The sequence below is a fragment of the Ambystoma mexicanum genome, chromosome 6p (assembly GCF_040938575.1).
Source record: "Ambystoma mexicanum isolate Mex_15411 chromosome 6p, UKY_AmexF1_1, whole genome shotgun sequence".
In the NCBI taxonomy this organism is placed as follows: Eukaryota; Metazoa; Chordata; class Amphibia; order Caudata; family Ambystomatidae; genus Ambystoma; species Ambystoma mexicanum.
The window spans coordinates 1155191766-1155219607 of NC_090935.1; the positions used below are offsets into that span (position 1 = coordinate 1155191766).

General features: G+C 44.7%; 1 protein-coding gene across 3 annotated transcripts in view; it reads left to right on the forward strand.

The window, feature by feature from the left end:
- The window catches only part of ENTREP1 (endosomal transmembrane epsin interactor 1), a 367539-nt gene that overhangs the window by 285283 nt on the left and 54414 nt on the right, over positions 1–27842 (forward strand). For all 3 annotated transcript variants that reach the window (XM_069625781.1, XM_069625780.1, XM_069625782.1), the window contains one exon: positions 6645–6723. In XM_069625781.1, coding sequence (XP_069481882.1) covers positions 6645–6723 — 79 coding nt within the window. The remainder of the gene's footprint in view (positions 1–6644; positions 6724–27842) is intronic.

Consider the following 27842-nt stretch of genomic DNA (forward strand, 5'->3'; position numbering starts at 1 on the left):
GGCCAGGCCCGCGGCGGCAATGCACGGCCCGGCAGGACCCAGCAGGTAGGCAGCCGGCCGGGGAGGAGAAAAGGTCCGCAGCCCCAACGATGTATGGAGGGAAGGGCCCGCGGCAGCAAGGCACGGCCCGGCAAGACACAGCAGGTGGGAAGCCGGCCGGGGAGGAGAAGAGGTCGTTATTCAGCCGTGGTGCTCCGTTTTTCCCTAGGGACGGTTCTGTGCACTGCTCTGGGTGTCGCCAACATGCCGCACTAATTCTCAATGTTGGATGCTGAAGCGGGCCGCTGATGTAGGCGGATATTTGGAGGTCGGGCCATCTTGAAGGCTGCTCAACAGCGCCCCCCTGTTTTTAACTTTCTAAGAGAATCCACAGAGGGGTTTGCGATCCATTGCCTCCCCTCCTATTTTTGCTAGCTCCCTTTCCCGGTCTTTTTCCCTCCCAATTATTAGGCCAAAAGCGTTACTTCTCAGAACGGTTTTATGTGCTTCCCACAGTATTTACTTAGATTCACCTGGATGCTTGTTAAGTATTCCTCTGACTCTCTATTAAGGTTCGCTGACTCTCTATTAAGGTTCTCTATTACTTTCACATCTAAAAAATGAAAGCTAATTAACCGCCACATCCCACCCCTGACGGGGCACATGCATGATAAGGAGAACACCAAGGGAGAATGGCCTAAAATATTCCTGGCAAGATAGTTCACCCTTGAGATTCTATTCAGGTCTGTCCCAGAGAGAGACATGATCCATCTTGGATATTAAGAAATGGGCTGCTGGCAAGAATGAGAACTCCCTCCTACCTGGGCAGAGAGCCCTCCCTGCATTCCTTAAGCCCAACTTGGGTGTTCTGATGGCACTCAGAGCCACTATTGTAGATCGATTCAAGATTGGATCCACTACTGTGTTGAAATCTCCCACCGTAGCAAGCAACCCGGGTGGCGGTGCATTGCAGTCGTAGGGATGTTTCCTCCTCCATTGTGTCCATGAGACATATGGGGAGAATATACATTAAAAAAGGTTTAGAAATCTTCTCTGATGATTGTTCCCAACAAGTCTCCATCTAGAGTCTGACTTCATCTTCCCAATTACCATAGGGGCTGTTATTTTCAGAAGAATGGGAGCTCCCTTTGATCGTTTTGCAAATCCTGAGTGTCCCTCATAGGTGTAAGATGCTCTTCCTAGGAGTCTGCAGGAGACACCCATCAGATGTGTTTCCTGGAAAAGAATCGCATATCACTTAGCAATCTGTAAATCCGCTCCTCTTTTGACTTCATCATACAAGCTGTTGGCATTCCTACCATACAGCTGATTCATTTTGTCATTAAAGTGTCTAGAGTTTGATGATGCATTTATGGTATCTCATCCCTAAAGGCTGGTTTCCGTGCGAAGGTTGAGCTAGCGCCCTCCAGAAATGCACCATTTGACTAAACATCACAATGTAAGCAAACAAAATTCCTAATCTGACTCTTTAAAAACCTGTGACCCCCCCCTCTCCATACTTCCCAAAACACAGACGCATCTGTCGCACTTAACCCAATTGAACTAATTAGGAATATACTGAATCTCAGAGCCCTACTTCCAACAATAGGAATGCTCCAGCATTACTGCTGTATTAAGACAAAGTGTGCAGCCTGCTCTCCTCTGCTCCCCTCTCTGCCCTATTGGTCCATTCCATAAGGAGTCTCTTGGACTTCATATAACCTGCAGTCAAATCATTTCCTAAATAAATAGACCCCTCAACTATCTTCCCCTGCCATACTCTTATCTCCCCATTTTCAGTTTACAATTGAGATTCTTGCATCATAGCATAACATTCTCTCTCCTAAAGTGATCCATACATTAGAACATTGGTGTTGGGTGGATGCATAACCCCTTTAACTTTGGGGGCTCCCACTCTTACAACAAAACATGAGAAAACAGAGGACCTAGTATTGACCTCCTCCCACTCATATGGATCCTTCCTGCCTGTAAGTCCCTCGCAAGGCTTTTGTATGGTTAAACTTCCTTCTCAATTGTGTTATGATATGATATGTTAGGTTATTTATAATGTGCTTAATACCCAGAGGTTTCTAAGCGCGGACCCTGGGGTCGAACTTGTGTTGCTCCATGCCGTCTTGCTTCCAAGGCGAGCATGTTGCCGCTGAGCTATCCTCCCGAGATTCATGCCCGAGTTCATGCCCTTCCTCCAGACACAGGCCCTTTAGCCCCTCTGGCTTCATGGTAGCATCTTGCGGTTGTTGATCCAATCTGGGTATGGTTCCATCTTTCTTTACTACCACCCTAAAGTTTCCAGGACTATTGGTTTTCGGTTGCCTCGTTCTAACCCAGCTCATATTCATTGGAGCCCTGTTGCTATGCTTTACTCTATCTTTGAAACAGCTACTTGGATCACCTGCCCCCCGAGTGGTGATGGCCTTTCTTCTGTAGCAAATTCCAAACATGCTTCGGATTAGTGAAGATTGCTGATCATCCCTCATAAATTATTGTATATTTTGTTGGAAAAATGCGCACGCATTGCACGTTCTTGGATCTCAATAGACGTTTGACCTCTTGCAACGACCTCCTCACTTTCTTTACCGGTAAGATATTGTCTGGGAAAATCGAGATTGACGCGTTTCTGTGTTTTATTGCTCCCCTGTCCTCTGCACCTGGCCACTTGGAGGATGATGTCCCGGTCTCTCTACTTAAACAGTCTGCCCACTATCTCCCTGAGATACAGAGCGTAGCTCTGTGAGGGAGCGGTCGTCCTGGGACTCTTTGTGCTCATTCAATTGAGTAGAATTTGGTAAGACCTTCCCTGACAGCCCCAATACACAGATATTGAACCTCCTTGATCGCATCTCTGCCACTTTGGCCATTTCCTTTAAGAAGCGAGTGGTAACAATTGAAGGAGGGGTGCACTGTAGATTTCTATAGTTGCAAACTGTGGCTACCCCTACACAAATTAGAATTAAGATCATTTTGAAATATAAAATGAGCTACTTAACTGTTCCAAAGCCCTGTTTTTTAAACTCTTGTAGGCGTCTATGTTGTAATATGTGTATGTGTTTGTTTGATTCAATGCCCTAGCGGCAATAATCAAATACCAGCACCCTCTAGCTTGCTTGCAGGCACTCTTTAGTTAGAAGGAGCTTCTGGTTGTTTACTGTCGTCAAGAGCGGTGACTTCTAAACACACCCTGTTTAGCGGAATGTAAGTAGAAATTCAGCTATACAGGGCATGGTTGCTATGACTGTGCATTTGAATGCTTAAGAAACAGCCAGGATTAACCTTCTCAGCATAAAGAAAATCGGCCCGAACCTCACTCACCATTCGGCAAAAACTCTGATCATGGCGCCCAGCAAACTGGACTACTGCTCAACACTACTTCTTGGTCTTCCCCTCTACTCTTTCAATCCCCATTAACAAAGTCTTCAACGTTGCTACTCGCTCCCTCTACAACCCTCCCAGATTCTCTCCCACATCCTCTCTCCAACACCACTATGGATGACACTCCGTGCACGCACCTGCCTCCTCAGGTTCCTACTCATCATCTTTAAATCTGTGGTTTTGCTCCCCATTACCTTGCTGTCTGCCTCCCTCTTCACTTTCCCTCTCTATCTCTGCGATCCTCATCTCTCTATAACATTTCTGTCCCACGCATCTCCTGGGCCTCCTCCCACTTCCACACCTTCTCTCCACTTGGCCCTCTCCACTGGAATGCTCTACCCAGAGCTCAAAATCCCATCCAGGGAATTATTCAAGACCCAGCTTCAGTTCCATTTGTAAGATGTTGAAGGGATGTCTCCTACCCCCACAATATCCCTACCCAACAGACCCCACAGCCTGTCTTTCCCAGTAATGTCGCACATGATTTTATTTATATAAATAAATATATATATATATATATATATATATATATATATATATATATATATATATATATATATATAGTACCTACATAGGTACAGGCTCTATGTTGTCTATATATATCTTATTTTTTATGTTCTGTTACACTTCCCCTCTACCACCTAATCTCTTCTCACCCACACAACCATCGAAAACTGTAATTGCGCTCTAACCAGGAAATGCCTCCGTGACCTGTAATGCATCATCTGCGCATCCTTTCTATTAGAAATTACATCATTACCATTAAATAAATACAAATAGGTTTGATAAAAAGTATGATATTGTGTGCAGGGTCCCTGTGGCAAGCATGGATAGTGTCTTTGTTTGCAAGGTGCAGTGGTATGCATTAACTCTAAGGCCATCTGATTATGGGAGATTTCTTTAAGAAGCCACCCTACTCTGGAAATGATACACAGCAACAGTGTGTCAGTCCAGAAAGACTAAGCACCCCTTGAGGGTCCGGAAATGAATGATAATTGGTTGGCCGAAGACCAACCGCCTCATTTACAGTGTAAGAATATATATTCATTAGTCATTAGTTATTACGTAGCTATTAGTTTAACTAGAGTGAAGCCATTTTAAGATTACCAGAATCGCTATTTTGTTTTCTCTCTCTGCTCTCTCTAACGTTGCCACTTTGCCTCATGTAAAACTGCTTTGCTGTAGATATTATTTCGCTTCAATGGTCCAAGGCTAAGAAATATGTTGAAACATTACACTGGAGAGCCAGACAGGAATGCCCGATTCCCTCCCTCACGTATCCTTGAAGACAGGGAGCAAGGCATTTAATCAGTATACGAATGCCAGCGAGTCTCCTGAAAGAATAGTAATGTACGAAACTAGCATTTAAAGAGTTGAATTATGATCTTCTTTACGGCCCCCCTTTCTGAGCCCAGTGAGGCCCCAGAGAGCGGGCTGACTTCTAGAGCAAGAATCAAAACTTAGAGATAATGAGGCCTGGTATGTGCCAGTCTCCTACGCGCAGCTTGCCCATGAAAAACAAAAACGCTGTGTTCTCGTAAAAACAAAGAATGGTGTCTGTAAAATTGGAGATTGCAAACTGTTACTAAATATGGTGGTCTAAGGTGTCATATTTGTCACGATGATCAATCATCGCCTCTAATTCAAAGGGAAATGAATTGGGGGCGTCATCAAATGTGTCATTACTGATTGTAAGATGCTCCGTTTGTGTATATGTAACTGCTGTACGTTTCATTCTTGCTTGCGTCCCCCGAGGTCTGTTAGACACACGTCGCGGGGCGTGGGACCACTTGGCCAACTGGGACTATTTTGTATTGCAATAAACCCTAGATTTTGGGAATAGAACCTCGTGTCTGGCGTATCTATTCGTGTGTGGTGACTGTGCCTTGTTTCCACATCCGAGGGTTCCTCAGGGGCCCCTTCAAGTGGACAATGTAAGAAGGGCGAACAGGAGCAAAGAAGTATCTCTTATTGCAAGGGATCAATCAGAATACAGCATGTAGACAGATTATGGGCTCTTGACCTTTGGTCTGCCTTTCCTGGAACTGGTATGATGAAAACTAAGGGAATGAGTATATGTGATGTAAAGGCATTGGTCCCTCAGGGTTCCTAATGCAGCCTATGAGATTCTGGGATAGAGGCATCTGAAAGCAGAGGCTTACTGTGTCTAAAGGAACACATTTCAGATATTTTGTCACTGCACATGTGGGGTCAGGCACATCAGATGGTATTTATATTATGTTGTTCCTAGGAAATACCGAAATCATCAGAAAGTAGGAACAACAATGTATGAAATATCTGTAACTTTATTTTTTCTAATGACATTGCTCATATTGTCCATCACAGAATGGTCTCTGGATGAGTGGTGAAGGAAAACTGCGCTGTTGGCTTACACTCAAAGCACACAGTTCAAACCAACTTTCCTATTTAAAAACGTTGTCATGTTATGCTTTTTAGCATACTGGACGACCCTGTTGTTCTATATTTCATATATTTTTACCACCAGAATACCTAGGTTTCGACGAGAAAAAATCGCACATAAGGTGTTCTATTTTCCCCTAGCAAGTAGGTCCTGGCAAGCTGTATGATAATACTTGTTTGGTGTCAGCATTGTCAGTTTTGGGGTATACATCTGTGGCTGTACCCACAGGTGATACCTACCCACCGCCTCCACTAAGGCAGCAGTACATTGTTTCATAGAAAGCTCTGCTTGAGATGCAGATGTGTCTGGATAGGGCCCTGGCTCATTATAGAAACTGGACCTGGCCATCAGGGGCAGAATTTGCCAGTCTGACTCTTGTGCAGCCAAGAAGTTCTTCCAAAGAAAGCCTGGGAAGTTTGATGGAGAAAGGTATTTGCACCTCCAAAAAACACATTAAAACGCCCGGAATTGGAGAAACAACACGCTTTACCCTTAGCTCTGCATTACTATTGACTGTAAAATCAGTAGCACGAACGTCCATTGAGGAACAATGTGAATTGGCTAATGTGGGTGTTAGTCGTTCAGAGTCACACCTAATAGTATTCAGCAAGGTAAACTGATTAGGTTTCGGTAAGTATTACCATTTAATTGGCTTAGCAAGTCAGGGTGGCTAGAACATCCACTTAAAGTTACTATGTACAAGGAAGCAGGACTGGTATTCAGAAGCCCATGTATATCATGTGTCAATAGAGATAACTTAATTTGTAACTAAATGTCTGTGATTGTGTGTATCCGTGTGGGCGCTTTGTGGTTGTGTGTTTTTCTGCTTTAAACTGTTCATTTTGTACCACAGGGCACGGCTATCCAAATCACAGAGGTGGCTTCGGTTGATGTTGGCACGATGGAACCAAATAACATTCAGATGCCACAAGGTACTCAATAGGGCATGGAATCCCTTTAGTCATTGCTTTAATGTGAAATAGAGAGCCCATTTAGAAGAATCTGGCTATGTTTTGCTGAAGGGCGATAATGAACCGTGGCATGATACAAATGTTACAAAATATGTACATAAAACGCTACTACTACTTAGGCCTACTCCTTGGTTAGCCCCTATTATCTACTCCTTTCTCTCTCGGCCTCATTACAAGTTGGGCGGTGCAGGTTAAATGCAGCAGTATTACCATATACCGCCGCATTACCGCACCTCCAATGAGTTGGGTGGAAAGTTGGAGGATTCCATCTGCCAACTTTCCGCCCAATTTTGGCAGAATTACCGCAGCAGAATTACTGCTGCGGCAATTCTGCCGAAAATGCCCCATTGAGTCCTATGGACTAAACAAAATGGGGATTTACGCCACCACCGCCACTTGTAATCCGGCTTTAATACCGCCACACCAAGTGATGGTAACGGTAGTACAGTTTGGTGGTATCTGGGTGGATTTACCACCCAGAAACCACCAAACTTGTAATGAGCCCCAAAGTCCAGAACTTCACTACCCAAACCCTCTACAGCTTAGCCAGATCTTCCCCTACTTATACCTAATAGCATCATGCTAGTTAGTTATCCATGTGCAAACACTCCCTTTTGAAGTTCTTTCTCCTAGTATACAAAGCCATCAAAGGTCTTGCTCCTGAGTAACTTGCTGACTGTATATCTTTATGCTCACCATCTCGTCTCGTTCCATCCCTTCCGAGTCTGCACTCACCCTCGCTGTCACATGCCCCGCTCCATTGGAACCCGCTACCCAGCACCATCAAAGCCAGTCTGACTTTGGATCTCATCAAAGCTCACCTAAAACTTCACTTATTGGCCAAAGGGGGGTGCTCTCCTTCACCTGCCTCCCCCATCCTCCCTACATAACCCATCCACTGCCCACTTTGTTTACACCCTCATGAACTGGCTCACCAATTGTTCCCCTCTTTGTGTTATTGTACAAGCACCCTTCCGGGGAAGGCCTCTGCGATCTGTAAACTTGTTATTCTAAGTCATTTCTGATCAAAATTGATATCCTTGTTTTTCAAATACAAAAAGACATATGTAGCCCCTGTTTCCCAGCCCGGGTCCAAGCAAGGGTGCATTCCTCCCTCACCCCGGGCCAGGGACAGTCCCCATGGCAACCACCCCACCCTCACCCACCAGGGCAGCCAGTTACGGAGGGAGGCTGCTCCTGTAAAATACAATTACTGTTAAATGGAGATGGGCTGCACCCTGAACACCAACCTTAGTAATGCACACAGATACCAGAGGGGATTTTATAGGGATCCCAACTGGGACCCCTCTTTGTTCATAAAAACACATATTCTTTTTTAAAACCTTTCCTATCTGTGAGAAACCAGAGGGTGTCCCACCCGCTAGTCCCCGGGGATCTCTCTCTTAGGTGGCCAAGGCACGGCCATCGCCTTTGGATTCAGACCCTGGGGGTGTACCAGTGCGGGAGCATCACCTGGGTGAGGGGTCTTCGGAGAGTGTGGGTGAGGCCACCGATGGTGAGACGTGGTATTCCCCCCCTATTTTGTTTATCTAACCCATCCTATTTTTTAGGATACTCTGAAGTCCCAATACCACCGCCCTTTTTACACAAATACTGGGGCGAGGAAGAGGGTGACTGAGAGTAACAACATTAACTTTCACACATCGTACTGGACATGTCCCGCTAATCGGGTCTGGCAAAGTCAGTGCATACACCTGATACCAATTAGATTTCCTCACAAGAATAAAAGGCAGAACCTAAGGACATACTCTGAGCAAGGTGGAACACGAGTGCAAGCAGAATTTACGGGGTAAAGGCAAACCTACTGGAACAGAGTGACAGACCAAGGGATGAGAGCAGCGGGTCGGAAATCCGAAGAGTGCCTTACTGGAGGTCGTTGCCTCCGACAGGCCGCAAAAGACACATGGAGAAGGCCAGATCCCACATTAGAGGGCCGCATTGTGTTTCAAGGACGCCAGCAACCCTCCCGGGTGAATGGCATAGTTGTGGAGGCGAGGTCAAGCCTGTGGTACTAACCTTGACTCATGAATTGGAAATAGTAAAACCAAGAAAGAAACGCACAAAGCTGGTGAGTTGGCAAGCGACTTGAGAGACCAGTGTGTGTTAAAGTTTGAACTAGCAATATTATATCACATATGAAGACTACAGACGTGTGGATGAGACACAAAGAAAGGCAGCTCTGTGAATGAACTTTGAAGTGAGGATAGCTGTGAAATCAGTGATACTAAGTAATGGAGTGGTCTGGTGAAAGTAAGTAGCCCACTCAAAAGTCTCTGTGAAAAGTTCATTGTTTGAAGCGATAAAGCGAATTAATAGCAAAACTGAAGTAAGCAAGATTGACTCCTAGAGAAAGGGAGAGTGAAAGTTAAACCGTGAACCTTGAGTCAAAGTGGTCCTGGTTCGACATCCAAAAGGGGTCAGAGCCTGTTAGAGGGAGACCCGAAGAATAAGCTTGAGGAAGGGAGCCCCCTTACAAGTTTTTGTTGAATTTTGTTGTGAGAGGTCTGAGCCCGGCCAAGGGGGACCTACGTGAACTTTTTGTTTAAAGATTATTTGAAAGTCAGGAAAAGAGACTTTAACGTGGAAGGCCAGGCGGGCCTCGACCCACGTTTTTGGAACTGTTTATTGTGTTGAAACAGCCTTACTCCGTGAGATCTAACGTGGGGAGGAGAGCTGGTTCAACCACATTTATTCTTTTGAACACTGATTTTTCCTTTGCATACATTTCTCCTTCATACACTTTTCTGTACAAGAGATAGGGCAGGCATTAGGTTTTGTTAGCATAGGCCATTTTGATTTGATGGAGCCACTAGGGCTGTTTTGTTTATCGGGTGATGGTCGAGACTACCCCCATCTTAGTTATAGGGCAAAGTAGGAGTTTTTCTAGGCCCAACAACTTCAATAAAGGTTTTACAAACTGTACCCATTAATAATAATAATAATAATAATAATAATAATAATAATAATAATAATAATAATAATAATAATTTAGCATTTCTATAGCACTACGAACCCTCAGGTATCTGAGCACTGTTTATTATTACCCACGGTGTGTGGTGCCCATTTATCGACCTTGGAAGGATGAAAGGCTGAATTTGGCCCTGCCGGGATTCGAACCTGCGTCAGCAGGCTCTGCACAGATGTCAAAGTGAGCGCTCTACTCGCTGTGCTATCGGACCGGCCCGTGCTATCAGACCGACCCATTGTGTCATTGTCATACATGTGATACCATGCCTCGCCTATATTTGATTTTAGAAGTGGGATACGACTCAATTGAGACAAGATTGAGGGACCCTACAATTCTAGAAACTTAGTCACAGAGCCTCAGACCCCTCTACTGCCACAAAAGAATCCATAGGCTTTGATATTTGTAGCAGCAGAGAAGCCACTATCCCTCCTGGGAAAAAAGGGATGATTCCCAATGACTTGGTCCTAATACCCCCTGCGGGGTGTTATATAAGATTGGCCCCAAAATCTGGCCTGGCCTTGAAGTTTGGCCTAGATGTCCTAGCAGGCGTCATAGATCCAGACTTTCGGGGAGACATAAAGGTTCTCCTACAGAACCATGGGAAATCTCTGTTTTAAATACACAGTGGGGATAGGATTGCACAGGGAATTCTTGATAAGACTCAATTTCCCCATTTTAAGGAAGAAAGTGAACAAGAGGAAACAGAGAGGTAGCTTAGGCTTTGGAGAGGTCGATGAAACACATATCACTAAGGTAAAAAGGGAAGAAGAACCTACCTTCCTTCCAGATCTAACCTTCGCCCTGCAAAATGATCCAGCACTTGCAGAGGCTTTCGTACAAGTGATTCATGAGGGAGAAGGACCAGAAAAGGGGAGCCCCTTTTTCTTCCTGAAACGGGGATTAGTATCTAGAAAGGAAACCTCCAGAAAAGGCATAAGTAGAAACTATGTCAGTAATACCCAAAACCCATCGCAAGATCGTGCTAGAAATTGCACATTCTCATTTGACAGGGAGACATTTAGAATAGTCTAAAACCCAGGCTCAGATCAGTGAGAAATTCTACTGGCCAGGTATCCATGATGACATAAAGAACTTCATTCAGACATGTGAAATATGCCAGAACACCAGCGCACATATTCCCTTACCTTCCCCTCTAAACCCATTATCGATAATAGAAGTTGCTTTCTCACAAATTGGGATGGATATCATTGGACCATTGGAAACCTCTAGACTGGGTAATAAATATGTACTCATATTTGTTGATTATGCTATGCGGTACCCAGAGGCCTTCACCATGTGGAGCAACACAACTGAGCACATTTTCAAACATCTACTACCATACTTTTCTAGAGTTGGTTTCCCCAAGGAAATTCTGACGAATCAGGGATCCATTTTCATCTGTAAACTTATGGGTGAAGCCAAGGAATTACTACACATTACCACCTTAAGAACCTCGGTTTACCACCCTAAAATGGACGGATTGGTAGAGAGATATAACAAAACCCTTAAAGTTATTTTGAGAAAATTAGCAGGTGAAGATGGGAAGGACTGGGATCGCATGATCCCATGGGCCCTATTTGCAGGAAGAAAGACCCCTCATGCATCCACCGAATTCTCCCGTTTTTAATTACTTTACGGTAGAGAGCCAAGAGATGTCTTAGACATGCTCCGGGAGACCTGGAAAGAGAGAGAAGAAGCACCTCTTCCCCTCTCACAGACAGTTACCCGATAGGGACAGTAGTTGTAACTCGTCCGGTGTCTACTCCACACTTACATGGAGAAAGCTCAAGCCCAACCGAAGTCCACCTGACAAGAGAGTGAATTTTAGATCTTTTGTACTAGGACTGTTTTGTTTATCGTTTGATGGTCAAGACTACACATATCTTATTTATAGGGCTAAGTAGGAGTTTTTCCAGCCCCAACAACTTCAATAAATATTTTACAAATTGTATCCATTGTATCAGTGTCATACTTGTGATACCATGCCTCCCCTACAAACCCCTTTCCTAATGTTCCTCTGATGTGAGTAGCAACTTATCGGAAATGTTCTACTTTGTTGCAGGTGAGTCTGATGCAGTGGACCCCTTCCCTAACTCTAGGTACCACCCACATGGAGTGTGAGGCCAGAGAAAGGGCTTTGTGGGTGATCTCATCTCCCTACACGGCCTCAGGCAGACCACCGCATCCACCCACTACCTAACACCAGGGTACCTCCCCTCTTCCCCACTTTACCTATTATAATAACCCCCTACACCGTCTTAACTTTTACCTAGATAACATTCCCTTTGTATATGCCACCCACGCTACTTTTCCCCTACTTATCCTACTTAACATTTATTACTTAAATATATTCCACCCACGCTACTTTTCCTCTACTTATCCTACTTAACATTTATTACTTAAATATGTAGATATAAATTTACATATATGTATAAACTGACATACAACATCTACAACATATAATGTACTATGTCACAATAGGGATGACTGCTGCAGTCTCTATATGTGTTCTGTATTTATAATAGGATATAATATAATAGGAGGTTGTAGTCTCATACAAGGTTGTGAAGATCGTGTGGTGGGGGAGGGAGAGCAGGCAAAGAGAAGTTGTTGAAGTGGAACAAGTAGGAGAAAGAGGAAAGGAGGAAATTAAGAACTTGCAGGAGGTTCGTAAGATCAGTAGATGGTGGAAATGATCGAGGCAGAAGAACAGAGTGAGAGAACAAAGGATGTTGGATATTATCTGAATATTGCAGAACAACATCAGGAGGATGAGAAAGAGTTCAAGGAAGAAAGTAGGCTAACTGGGGTGGTGGATGAGAACAGATATTGGTGAGGTGAATGGAGTCCACAGAAGAAACAGAGGAAAAAGTTACACTGAGTGTAGTGAAGAAAGCAAAGAGGGTGAAGCACTTGAATGTTGCAGGGCACTGAGAAGAAAGAAAGGAGAGCGAGACAGTCGAGAAGATTAAAAGAGCATGGAAGGTCAGGAGGAGGCGACAACTTCATTGCCCAGGACGCAGACACCCTAGTGCTGGCAGAGGGTTTGGAAGAGTCCATCCTTGGGTCCATAGGTTTCTGGTCCAGCATCGTCAAGGCCTGGAGATTTGTCCTGTGACGTACAGGCACACTGTGAGCTCCGCGTAATGTTGATCAGCCTACGCTCAACACTGCGGGTCTTCACAAAGTGTCTGGCACTGGTGGCTGCACAACTTCTAAGGAAGAGTATACAATTCGTCTGAACAGCTGTTCAGAGAAGGGATCCAGCGCGGATACTCCAGCATGCAATCATGGCTTCGGCACCTTATAAATGCAAAAAAAATAAAAAATAAGACACCACAGTTGCCATGCGCGGCAGGTTTGGGCCCACAATCCATCCTACCTTTTTCTTGCTGAAAGCATCCCATGTGGCTCACTTCTTTGGCACTCTTTTCGACACCCAACAAGGTTGTGCCTGTCCTTCAGAAGAACACATCCAAAAAGCTATGGCCGGGGAATTCTATCTTCAGATCTAGTCCAGCCTACACTGTATGGAGCTTTAAGTCCCTTTTAAAGCTAATGCCCTCCTATATTTGTCTCATCGCACATTGCAGGCTCCTCATGGGGCTGGCCCAGGAAGAGATCAACCTCGAGTGGTTCCAGGCATCCATCTACTGGAATGATTGTCTCGGGAGGATAGCTCAGTAGGCAACGTGCTCGCCTTGGAAGCAAGACTACACAGAGCACCACAGGTTCGATCCCCGGGTCCGCGCTTAGAAACCTCTGGGTATTAAGCACGTTATAAATAACCTATCATATCATATCACTGATACCTTCACTCTTAGCAAGAGGTTCTGGACCTCTCTTCTGCTGTGGATCATCTGAACCAGCCTGTCCAGAGGGCTCCTTTCCGACCACCAGTGTCTGACATGTCATTACTAACACCTTCATGTCAGGGTGGGGAACATACCTGGAGGGAAGACCGTGAGAGGTCTGCGGTCTGCAGACAAATGTCGCCTTTACAACAACGTCCTTGAAATTGGGGCAATTTGTGCTAAAAGCCACCTTGTAATCCATCAGCCTCTCCACTGTTATCCTCCAGACAGACAATACAACTTCACTATGTAAAGAAACAACAGAGAACCAGGTCGGTCCAGCTCTCACAGGAAGCTTGACTCCTGTGGATCTTGGCAATAAAGTAAAATTGTTCTCTTTGGCGGACAGTCTCAGCAGGACACAGTTGGTCTCACATGAGTAGAAGCTTCAGGTCAACCAGATAGCACACATTTTCCATGCCTGGGGAATGCCACAGGCTTATTTTTTTTCCATGGCAGACAACAAGAAGTGCAATCTCTTTGCATCCAGATTCCATCAAAGGGGATCCCTCAGAAACTTGTTCTCAATGACTTTGCAGGTCCATTTCTTTGCACCTTTGCTTTTTCTCCATCAGATTCCATGGGTCCGAACGAGGCTTTGGTGGATGCCGTCCACATGAGGGTAATTAGTCTGGTTACCTGCCTTCCTGTCCTTCCCCAACCTTCTGTTGTCTAGGGAGGATGTAGGGTCTTGTACCCCAGTCCAAAATCACATGCGTTCTGGACTCAATTGTAAATGACAGCATTTTGGACATCTAGGGATTTCCAGTAATTGTCTAGAAGTCCTTGATTGGGCTAGACCCTCTTTCACATTTAAGGCTTACTGCAAGAAATTGAAAAAAAGGTCCTCTCCTGTTGGTTTGGGAACCTATTTAACCATTTTCCACCAGCTCACAATATCCTACATGGGGTCTTTTTTATAACCCTATCGTCAAGCTCTTCGTCAAAGACCTCCTTAGAGGGTTTGTGTCCAAGTTATGCCCTTGGCATTAAAATGTGGTCCTGTCATAACGTATGAAGGGCGCCTTTTCACTGATGCATTAAGATAGGCTTCTTGGAAGTTTGCATTCCTCATTGCCAACGCTTCTGCAGGCTCTTTCCTGTAAGGTCTCTTATACTAGGCTTGTCTAGGAAAAGGTCAACCTGCATCTTTATCCAGCTTCCTCCCCCAAGACTCTCCTGATGGTGGCCATGTCCCAGTTGGTTACTTCACTGACCTCCTTTTGCAACCACTGTTCTGTTATTGAAAGCACTCTGCACTCTCTGGATGTACGACAACTACTCTGTTATCATCTCTTCAGGACTTCAACTTTCAGATTGGCTCTTTACCTTTAATAGCTCTTCTAAAGGACATGTGATCTCCAAGCAATTTTTTTATTTTTTATTTATTACATAGTTCATTACAAACTTGTATCAAAACCTTTTTAAGAAATAAAACACTCCACAATATGTCTCACATTGGTTCATCCCAACTGTCCCAAAATCCCATCCCATCCCCCCATCTGAAAGAAAAGCAAGTCAAACCGGCAAGGGCTCACCTATGGTAATGGTATTTAACCCCCATTTATGTTTGATAACTGCTGATGGTGGTTAGCCCCTAGTTGTGTTTGGTACACTGTCTTCAGAAACTGTATTGCTGCATAACTTATAGAGAAATCTTCGCCACCCATGAGGCGCGTACAAAAGCTATCTACCTCCTTGCAATGCCTTTTTGTTATACAGTCATCCAGAAACGTTGTTTTTGTTTCTGTCAACCCCCTGCCATTTGCCAAAACATGATGTAAAGTTTCCACTTGTTCCACCCCGCTACAAAATTTACAATTCTCACTGTTCGATTTACCATACGTCTTCAAAATTTTGTTGGTAAGGAATATGTTGAGTCTTAGTCTCATAAACTGGGTCCTGTACCATGGGGAGGGGAAGAGCTTTAGGTATTTTTGTCTTATACCAAATGCCTTGTCCTCTTTGCCTAGCTCAAATTGCAGTCAGTGGTTATTTCTGCCCTCTACGGTGTTAATCCAGTCTTGCTCCCAGATGTTCTTCTTTATTTTACCAGGGTTTGTCAACAAGACCTTGATGTTAGAGTCCAGCAATTCAACCAAAGCTCTACAACAACTCTCTCAATGGCCCAGGATTCCAGAATCTTTTCCACCCAGCTCTTTGCTGAGAATTTCAAATGGGGATGCAGGGGGCACCAGTAAGCATTTGCGAAATAGCGATAAAGATTTCCATACTGTTTTCGCGCACATTGAGATGGGGCCTAGTTCATTTGTAATGGTTGAGGTCGCTACTGAGTTCGGCGTCTTCAAAAGATTTTTCCCAAAAAATCTTTCCAATGAAGCCCATATCGTGTGTGATGTAAAGAGAAAGCCCTCTACCCCGAAGATCAAAACTGGAGTCACCTTGGCCTCAAAGAAAGCAATGACTGGTTGTAAAGAAAATATTCCAAATCTCCTATGCAGCAATATAGCTTGCGATGTCAGCATACAGACCTTATTTTTTAAGGCCAAGAGTCTACAGCCTTCATTCCTCCGATTGTTTGGTATGGACCCCTAAATAGATCAACGACTGGATTTCTATTAAGGGAGTTCCGTCCAAGAACCATTTGTGTCCGGACCCACCCCTCTTTTTTTAAAGCCAAATACCATCATTTTGGTTTTCTTGGAGTTGATCTCTAAGCCGTTAGCTCTCATGAACTCTCGCAATGCATTTAAGCTTTGCTGCAACTCAATAGGGGCCTGGTCCACAAGGACAAGATTGTCTGCAAATAATAGCCTGCCAATCTTAGTCTTAACAATCTTGGGGGGAGGGGGTTGGGGTGTTCACTCCCTCCATGGTGACAGGTAAGTCTGACAAAATAGATTGAACAAGGTTGGGGCAAGGGGGCAGCCCTGTTTTAACCCCCTTTGCGTGATAATAGGGTGGGATAAGAGGCCCTGGGCGTTAAGCCTCACTCTAACGTTGGTATTTGTGTATAGCGCTTTAATCGCAGCTAGCAGGGACTCGGGGCACCTCCACTCCTCCATTTTCTCCCTGAGCAATTCCCTGTCCAAGCTGTCGAATGCCTTCTTAATGTCCATAAAGGCTATATACATTTCTGTCTTTTTGTCAATTGCATTTCCCTTAAGAATGTTTAATAGGAACAAATTCAGGTCTGTTTCCCCACGCCCTTTATAAAACCCGTTTGTCTAGGGTCCGCTCTACCTGAGTCAACTATCAATTTTTGCAAGTGAGACAGCAAACCCTCCTTTCCCCCCTCAAAGATCTTCCCCATGACATCAAGGAGAGCAATCGTGTGATCTGTCCTATCACCTCCCTTATGTATTAGGTTATTTCCTGCATGAAGTGCTGTCAGACATCCGCAGGACCTGCATTTGGTGGCCTTGTTATGGCTCATTCAGTGTGAGCTATGGCCATGACTTTCGCCTTACTACACAATGACATTTTCCTGTTGCACATCTGCAAGGTGGCCACCTGGACCAGTATAAACACATTCATCAGACACTATTTTGTGTTCTTCGAATGCAGAGCAGACATGGCAGTAAGTCAGACAGTGCTATGGCATTTATTTACTTAATGTGAGTCCAGCCTCTTACACTATGCCCTTTAGTTATGTACTGCTCTGTATGTTATTATTGTGTGCAAATCAATGTGAATCTATAAATGATGCAATGCTGGTGAGGTTTAGTTATTTAACTGCAAGTGTAGTACTCCAGCATTGGTACCTTTCATAGATTTACATGCATTTCACTCACCCCCCTCCCGAGGCTAGCCTTCTCAATGCATGTGGACCCTGCACAACAATGTCTTATGTCTAATCAAACATGGCTCCCAGCACTCATTGACGCTGGAGTGAAAGAGACCAAAAGGTCATAACGATGTAGACGGGCTTCTTTTTTACTGCTATGCGTTTCCCTTATTTCTGAGGATTCCCAGACTGGTGACTGGGAATTGTTTGAGCATGTGAATCTATGAATGATTTGGTTTCTACAGGGTAGACAACTACAATTACATGTAAGTAACTAAAATACAGGGAATTGCTGATGGTAGTGCAGTCACTACTCTTATTTATTTAGGCATTTGTAGATCGCACCTAAGCCTGGGGCATCTAGGCGCTGACATTCTTAGGAAGTACATACATTATGTTATTAGGTTACATACTTGTTATCAATAGCAGTTGGTTGCATTATAATGGGTGATCTACATGGTTATACACAGCTATGCACAGAATGAGTATAGGATGTGGATTCATGCAAGTTATACATTTGCGAACATTAGGTTATGTTTTCGTGGTACGCTATTCGTTGTCAATATAGGTAGGAAGAAAGCCCTTTCGTTATGTGTAGGTGTGCAGTTTAAGGTATTCACAAGTAAAGTGGGTGGGCTGTATGAGGAGAATGGTTGGGTTAGATATGTTGCTCTAAAGTGAATAGTCGGGTTTTCAAATTTTTGCGGAATGTCCATAAGGAGGATTCAGATCTTAGTGATGTTGGTAGAGCATTGCAATGTTTAGCAGCTAGCACTGGGAAGCTGTTGCCTCCTGATTTCTGAAGTTTGTATTTGGGAATGGTGAGTAAGTGTAAGTGTGTGCACACGCTGCGCATAGGTCTGTTGGATTTGGTCAGTGCACATTTACTTGAGAGGTATTTGGGGGCAGATTGCGAGATGCATTTGTGTGTCAGGGAGAGGGTTTTGAAAAGGATATGGTCATGTACTGGCAGCTAGTGGGCCGAGCATATTGCCTCGCTGATATGATTCTTTTTGGGGATATTCAGTGAAACACTTAGCGCGTTATTTTGGATTAACTGTATTTCTTTTATGTTGCGTTTGTTGGTCGCGATGTAAAGGGCATTACAGTAGTCCAGTCTGGATAGGATGAGAACTCTGGCTAGGGTGGTGCAGCTGACTGGGGACAGGAAGGGTCTACAAGCGTTGATGAGCTTGGATCTGTAGGCCGCTGCAGTAGCTGTGGCGTTGACTTGTCTCGTTAGTGTGAGAGTGGGGTCAAGATAGATGCTAAGTGTTTTTACTTCCTTTGATACTTTAATGTTGATGCCGTCTATTGTAAAGGAGTTGCATGTATTATCGAGTTTGTTTAGTCTGTGTTGCGATCCGATGAGGAGAAGCTCTGTCTTTTCATTATTGAGGCAGAGGTCATGTTAGGCCATCCATGCCTGGATTGTTTGGTAGATTTGATTTAGAGATTTTGAGTCATGGTCGTAGGAGCCTGAGAATGTGGCTGTCATCCGCATTGTTGGTGCAGGTGACACCCATGGCATCAAGGAGGTCTAATAGAAGTTTAGTGAAGATATTGTATAGCGTGGGTGAGACGCAAGATCCTGGGGCTGCCGGTGTTGCTGCAGAGGATGAGAAGACTCTCATGGTTCTATTAGTAAGGAAGGATTGTATCCAGTGTGTTGCATAGATAGAAAAGTGGGTTGCTGAGGCGAGGCGATTGCAGAGTATGTTGTGGTCGACTAGGTCGAAGGCCGCTGATAAGTCGAGTAGGAGGAAGAGTGCTAGCTCTCCGTTGTCTTTGAATTCATCCATTTGAATTTTTAGATCAACCAGGGCTGTTTCGGTACCATGTCCTGGTCAGAAGCCAAATTGGTGGAGACCTAGGAGGTTATTGGTTTCTAGATGTTTTTGAATTTGCAGATATTGCTGCTCGATCCATTTCTACCGGCAGGAATTTTACTATCAGTTTAGTGGATTTGATTCCAATCTGTATCTACTGCTGTTGTATTGGTAGCATTTTGTTGTCAGTTAGTATTAGCAAGTTCTTCCGATGATGTTCTTTAATCCCTTTTCATTGTGCGGATCCCATAGACATCACATCTTGTGGTGAGTGCAAACAAGCAGTTACACAGGAACAGGTTATTTTTGAGGAATGGAGTTTTCAATGTTTCCGAATAATAAATAATATAGTATTTTTTATTTTAAGGGGGGCGTGAAACAAAAGGGGAAATCCACAGCAGTGCAAATGTAAAATAAAAGATTGTTGAGAAAAGTGTCACAAAATACATAGAAATAAAGATGTGAAAACGTTTCCAATTTCTTCAGTGTCCACTCATTTCCGTTGCAGTGTATTGAAGAATTTGTGTACTGCTGCTGCAACCATGCAGTGAGATTCACAAACAGATCCTGTGCTGGTGCAGAGAACCCTAATGTGGCAGAGATTCAGGATTCTGATCGCTATGAAGTGAGGATATTTTAGTGGATTCTGTCTGGATTTTTAGCACCTAGAAAATACAGCAGTCATGTTTGCAGTGGCGACTGTCCTGATGGAGCTCCACTCTGTGGGAGCACCCTGGGTGTATTGTATACTCGTGGTGAGGGGCATGAAAACCTGTCTGAATCCCAGATTCTCATGCTCTTCATTGCATTCATGCAGCAAATCCCTCATATCTCGCCATTAGGGTTTTCGCGCTCTGAAACACTTGTGTACGAGTACGATACAAATAAAAATATCATATCAAATAAATAAATAAATACATAAATATATCATATCTCTCCACCTCGGAGAGATGTGGATTCGAATCTTGGCTTAAAGCCAGACCACAAGGACACACACGCCGTCATGCTCTTTTCTATGATCTTAGTGCAGGCATCTCAATGACAGTGCCTCTATTTTCTGTCTTTATGTAATGTGTAAAGCCCAGTGCAAGGCATTCTCAAATATTCATCGGGAAAACAGAAGGACAATGATGGCCCAGAGATGGGAAATCCCTTCAACCTTTTTGGCTTAACTCCTGGATACAGCTTTTTGAAGGGATACGTAGGACCCAATTCTATTAAATGTGGCAAAGGCTAGGCTGTGTGGATGAGCAGGAGGCTGGTAGACACAAAGATACAGGGATTTCAGTCACCACATACCTTACGTTGTCTGCTTGTGCAGTGTCCAGGTTTCATCTCAAGGGCGGTGTTGGGCAATCTTTCATCCGTGCATAGATCTGAGGAGGGGATGTTTTGTCCAGATTCCCTGTTGCAGGGAATGGTGCTCAATAGTGCCATTGCACAGTGCACTTGTACAAATATAAATTATATAATCTGGGGAAATAGCTCTGTCTGCAATTCACCATTGTGTCCTCTTAGATGCTTGCACATGTCTGTAGCCTATCACTAGGCAAGGGTGTAGGCTCATGTCCAGAGCCAAAACAAGTAAGGCTGGGCAAAAAGGACTACTTTCTGTGCAGGGGATTCTTGTTTTACCTGCATCATAAGATGCCACTGGAATCTCTTCCCAGATAACGATGACTGATCTGTAGAGCTTTCACAATCCGGAGGTAAGAATGGGGGGGGGGGGGCAACTACTGCTTCTTGAGAAACACTACACAACTGCTGCCACTTGCTTTCTCCTTTGGCTGTAAATAGGTGTTAAAGATGTTTAACGGCCAGATTGTTCTACTTTTATTTAACAGGCCTTTTGTAAACTAATGGAATGGAATGACAAGAGAAACCTTTCAGAGAGGACACCCATAAACACCTTGGATTGATGGATTGAATTATTGCTGCTGTATATATGCAATTGCAGGATTATTGAAGGCTTTAAGACATTATTATTTGCTTTGAATCTTATACATTTAAAAGTGTAAATTAGAGCAAACCATAGGGTAGGTCAGATAGGGATCGGTCCAGAGGATACAGCAACTGATATTCGAATCAGGGGGTATACATTCTTCATTCATGCATATCGGTTTCCAGTATAGCACTTTGCACAGACATGGATACACTTGTGTTTAGATGATGCCTTAGTCGTGGTTCTCTTATTTTGTTTATTATTGAAGGGAAAATATGAAAGGCTTTTTTCAGGTTGGCGCTATGTTGAACAAGGTTGAGCTGGTTTTTCTTTTAACGACAGGTAACAGGCACTTTATTTCAGTAGGTTGTAGGTACGTACACATTTATAAGACATGACAAATCACCTTGAAGGAGGCATCAATCCGTTCTCTGATGTCAAAGACGAACTACCTTACAAGCCTGCGTGGCTATTCATCTCGGAAATATCAAGGTCTTCAAATGTCGTATGAACTCATGATGGCTCTTCACAGGCTGTAGATAAGGTGGAAGTCCATGCCACAGCTTTAGTGCCAGAACTCTGAAAGCGCGCTCTCCCCAATGTTGGTAGTTGAACATTGGCATATTCCAAAGATTGGCAGATAGTGATCTGAGGCTGTCTGCCTACGGTACACCGTATAAAACTGCTGCCGAGAAATGAGGATCCTTTATGTTAAAAAAGCTTTATGGACCACGCAGAGTTTTCAATTCAATCCCTTTAACCTCCGGCAGCCAGTGCAGCTATCCAAGGGCGGATGAAAATATGGTCACACTTATTTAGATGAAGTAGAAATGTGGCAGTTGAATTTTGAATGAATTGGAGATTGGTAAGATGAATCCTTGCTGGAACCGCGTCCAACCAAACACCTTGGCTACAAACTGATTTGGATGGAGCTGGGTAGGGCCCAAGGGATGCTGTCCAAGACTGTTGCTCTCTGTTGGACTAGAAGAGAGATGATTAGGTAAAGTAATTTGGAAAGCCAAGCTATTTGTACAAAACATAATTTCAGTTTCCTGTACATTGATTTGACATCCGGGAGCAAACTTGCTGCATGCATTGTTTTAAATGATCATTTGGGTTGTGATCAGCACCTCCCGGCTGCAGGAGGATCTGTGCATCATCTGCATACATGAAAAATCGCAGATCAACACCAACGATTAGTCCGCCAGAGATTTCAAGTATAGGTTTTTTTTACAATTTATTTAGGTTCACTGGGTAATAATACAAAGTCCACAGTACACATAAATCAAACTTTTTCAACACTTCAACAATTCCGATATAATCATACACTGCTTGCTTGAGGCCCCTTGCCATTCAAACTGCCCTCAACAGACTCTCTACCCCTCCCATTACGATCACTAAGGAATTGGCAGAAGTGTAGCCAAATGTCTTTAGGACTACTCCTCATGTGACAAGGGTCCCATATACCTCTTCAGCGTCATTAGCCCAAGTTACACCATGTAGCCATTCTTCACATGTTGGTGGCCGATGCAAGGTCCAACCTATCAATATAAGTCTTCTGGTCAGTAGCAGCCTAGGTTTGGGAATCTCAATTTTTCCTCTGCCATTTTCGCCGTGAAGCCTAAGACATACACCTGCGGAGGTAAGGGCACCTGGTGACCAATCACTTCATGAAGTGTATCCCAATATGTGAGTAACCATGGGCAAGTATGCAGCATGTGTATTAAGTATGCCTCGTCTCCAGCGCATCTGGGGCATTTGCCCGCACAATCTTTACTAATCATCCTGATCTTGGCAGCAGAATGATGCAGCCTATTCACAATCATACATTGGATGAGGCAACATTTGGAGTTGTAGGAAATCTGTTTAGTTAGGCTGCAAATATCAAGCCACCGTTTCTCAGGAAACACTGTATAGAAATCCCTTTCCCACTTCACCTTATTATTTGTGCCTTTGGAGTCAAGTTCACCAAGTAGGTGTGTGTACAATATTGAGATGCATTTAGTCCTCCGCCCCCTTCTAGCCTCATGTACATATGATTCCCCAGGATTGATCTGCGGCTCATTCGGAATGCATGGCCGCTTCTATTTAAAAGCAGATCTCATTCTCCAGTAGTATATAACCTGCAGCTGTGACTCCCCCACATATTCTTTGAAGTCTTCCTAAGTAATTAACTTCCCTTGAACGTACATACACCCCACTGCAGTAGCGCCTGCCAGCTCTTTTCAGTCGATGGGTCCATTGTCGGTGCTAGGTAAGATATCCTCCATATAGGAGCTTGCCTGTCATATGAGGACTCTATACCCTGTAGCATACAAAGCCTAGTCCAAGCTTTCCTTGTGGCCTCCACTGGATCTAATGGCCCCCCGGTGTATACTGGGACCCATAGAGGATAGATTGCAATGGGACGCCACCTGACGCTCTCTTTTCTAGATAAACATGTGGTGTGGCATTATCTGCATCTTCCCAATATGCTGCATTTAGCCCTTGCGCTGCTAGGTAGGATAATTGAAAGTGTGGCGCAGTACCCCACCTTCCTCCCATGGGCGGGTCAGTGATAGCCACCCCTTACGAACCCAGCGGTTACCCAGACAGATGTTGTGTATACTGATTGTAGTTCTTTGAACACCGCTCTGCCTGGCCAAGTTTGTATATTATTGAACAAATACAACAGTTTCGAGAGTACAATCATTTTGATAAGTGCAAGCCGACCCATCATTGACATTGGAGTTTTCCCCCAGTTTCGATATATATGAGGAATAATTCAATGCAGTTGTCTCGGGCAGTGATTTGTTCACCACCATTGCCAGATATTTCAACAAAGTCACGGATATACAGCAATATATCATCCACATAAAGGGATATTAACGTTTGGGGCCCTGCTAGACGAAGAACACACCTGCTGTGGCACTGTCTCAGAAGGTCCGCCCATGGCTCACTTACCAGGGCCAATAGAAGCAGGGACAACGGCCACCCCTGTCTCGTACCACCTTCTAACCTAATAACCACCAATATGGTCCCATTTGTACTTACCCTGGCTGTTGGTGCAGTACATAACAATTTCACCCATGATATAAATCAGTGCCCAAACCCATCATTTCCCAGTACTTCAAACATAAACAGCTTGGAGAAGTGTTTGACCTGCAGAGAGTTGGAGCCAGAGGACCGAAGGACTCTGGCTGTGAGGTATTTAGGGAGGGAAAGCTGGATGTAAAGAGGTTGCCGGACCCAGTCAGCCTTGTGGATGAAATGAAGGGTCTTGAATTTGATCCTTGCAGTCAGCGGGAGCCAGTGGAGAGATTTTAGGGCTGAGAAATGCAGTCCCTGGGCTTGAGCCCAAGGATAAATCTTGCAGTCCTAGTCTGAATTAGTTGAAGGGGGCGAAGGGAGGAAAGAGGCAGATTGAGGAAAAGGCTGTTGCAGTAGTCAAGCCGAGAGTGAACCAGGGCTCTGGAGACGTTGAGCTTCTGGGGGAAGGTGAGGAAAGGTAGAATGCCCCTGAGGAGGTGGAGCTGAAAGTTGGACTTCTTGGCAAGGTCTGTGATGTGTGGGGAGAAAGAGAGAGAGGAATCAAAGATGATCCCAAGATTTTTTGCCTCACAGGTGGGTGTGGGGAGGGGACTCGATGAGCCTGGCCAGAGAGTGAGGGGAATGCAAGGAGCAAGCGTCCCAATGAGAAGGATCTCTTTCTTACTGGCATTAAGGCAGAGATCATTGACGAAGGACCATGCCTGAATGGCAGTCAGATATGAGGGAGGAGGAGGATGTAGAGGATGGCAGCTTGAAGGAGAGCTGTGTGTCGTCTGCATAACACTGGAAATGAGGGGAGAAAGTGGAAATCAGGTGGGCCGGAGGGACCAGGTAGGTGTTGAAGACCCATGGCGATAGGATAGAGCCCTGAGGGACACCACAGGTAAAGAATGTGGCGGAGGAGGGAAAAGGGCTCATTTGCACTTGGGGCGGTCTGTTTGAAAGGAAGGAGGTAAGCCACGCCAGTGTCCTAACCGTGATGCCTAGGGTATCATGGAAACGGTTTATGAGGATGGAGTGGTTGACAGTTTCAAAGGCAGAAGAAAGATCAGTGAGGATCAGAACAGAAGAAGTGTTATCATGGCCTCCTGCTCCGACTCCCAGATTTGCCCGCTACTCAACGCCTCTTCCCATGGTGGTCGGTCAAAATACCGAAAATAAAATCTCGAACTGCAAAAATCTCGAATACAAAATCTCGAAAAACAAAAATATCGAATTATTTATTTATGTGTTTTTGGGGTCAGGTAAGTAAAAAAAGGGTTAAAATAAAAAAAAATAGAAAAAAAGGGGGGTTGGGGGGGAACCCCCCCATTTTGAAAAAAAAACGTCATAAAAAACAATTCGATATTTTTTTTTTCGGCCTTTTGTTTTCGAAATTTTTGGTTTCGAGATTTTTTTATTCGGTATTATCACTATAAACCTCTTCCCATATTTGAAGCAAATAAGAGTTCAGCGTGTCCCGGTATTCCTTGCAGAACTCATCCACTAACCCATCTGTCCCTGGCACCCTGCCATTAAGCAATCCCATGATCGCCTATCCAAAAACCTGGTCTCCCTTTGAGCTAAGTCTCGGAAACTGTCAGAGTTTTGTCTTGGCTAGTGTTTCATGTGTAGGTTTTCTCGCATAATAATTTTCTTGCAAACCCTTCAATTTCATTTCCACTGCACTGAGTTCCCGCCTGATGGACTTCAATACCCCAAATTCAGATAGCATAGTGATGCCCCTTACAGACACTTTAAAGGCCTGCCATAGCATAGCAACGGTCGAGACTGACTCTACATTCTCAGAACAAATCAGTGCTATACTCTCCTGCATACTGAGTGCAAAAGCTGGGCCACGCAATGTCTCTGGCTTGAATCTCCATGCGGATGTATGTCGCCCCTCGGAAGACCAGTTTAACACCAGCATCAAAGTGGAGTGGTCAGATAAATGTCCTCGGATATATTACACAGTCCGTCGCCACTGAGAGCAAGGACTCTAAGATGACCCATTGGTCCATATGGGAGTACATTCCATGCACTGCCGAGTAAAAAGTGTGTTCCTGTTGTTCCCTATGGCGTATTCTCCATACGTCCACCATGCCCAGTTCTTGCACTCCTTCTGCTATCATGCAAACTGCCTTGGTAATATTACGAGGGCCTGGAGTAGACCTGTCCAGAGTCACATCCATTATGGTGTTAAAGTGCCCTCTCCAAACAATATCTGCCTTGGGGAACTATGAGAAACCTGACAGTGTCTTCCTGGTTAGTCCCTGGGGATCTATCATCCAGGTGGCCAGGACACAGCCATCGCTATTGGATCCAATTCCCAGGGGTGGACTAGTGAGGGAGGATCAACTGGATGGGGGGTCTTTGGGGAGTGGGACACCTATGGACGAGACGCAGTATCCCCCTTCTTTCAACAACTTTTCCCCATCCTACAACGTAGGATATTCAAAAACACTGCCCCCCCCCTTTTCCACATGAACACTTTCGCACAACATGGAAGACAACGCATGAACACCAGAGCCGTTTACCTGACATATCCCAATAGAAGGGTCAGGCAAAGTCAGGCAATTGACCAGAATCAGACACAGCTGACAGCCCTTTCCCTTCCCCCACAGGAATAAAAGGTGGTGCACAAGAGCACAGGACGAGCAAGGCAGACCGAATGACATCAGAGCTAACTCAGCACTGCAGTTCAAGAGGAGAAGAAAGGCGGTGCAGACCGAGAGGGTGACAAGGAGAGAGTCGACCTTGCCCTTTCCGACCAAGGCCCGTAGAACCTCTGCAGAAGGAATAATAAGTCGGCATTCAATAGCCAGCGTGTGTTGCAGCAGATGTCAATGGTACACAAGACCCTCCTCCGACGATTACCAAGCCGGTGAGAGCCGCCTGTCTCGGTGTGTCGGTGGTACTAGCCTTGACTCCAAGGAGAAGGAAAGCCAAGCGGTTCATCACAACCGGTGAGTCGAAAGGAGTGTCGATAAGAAACCGAACTGTGTTGAACGAAAAACAGCCCACGGCGAATTTGAACTTTGAAAAGCAAAACGATACTGTTGATGAAAGAGGGGGAAAACCAGTAACAGAGAATTCTTGCACCACGTGGGTGCTGACGCAGGGAGCTCTGGGCAATTACCTGATAGCAGAAACTACCATAACCAGAAAGCCTTGGTAAAAGGCGAGAAGAGGTCAAAGTGGTCATACAGGGGTCTTGTAAAATCTTCTGTACCATTGAAAGTCTTTGACCGACAGATGATTGGAAAACTAAGGGAAATGAATCACGCTTGGTGAAATGAAAGCATGAACAGTGAACGGTTTAGTAAAGGTTGGCAAGAATGAATCCGGCAGAGGGATGCTAACGAGAAGGGGCGAAGTCTAAAACACCCTAGTGAACTGTTTCGTAAAGGTTGGCAAGAGTGAACCCCGGCAGAGGAATGCTAAAAAAAAGGGGCAAAGCCTGAAGTTCCTAAGAACAGTGTGTAGAGAGAAGTGAACCCTACCGAGAGATGTCCAACGTGAACAGTTTTGGAAAAGCTGGCCAGAGTGAACCCAGCAGACAGAGGCCGACAAACGGAGGTGAATCCTGTGCTGCTGTTTAAAAAGACATTAAGTTTTGTGAAAGCAAGAAGTATTGCAAGATAAGGGGAAGTGAAGTGTCTCCCTTGTTATTTAGAGTCCGAGCCCGGCAGAGGGAGATCCAGGGGTG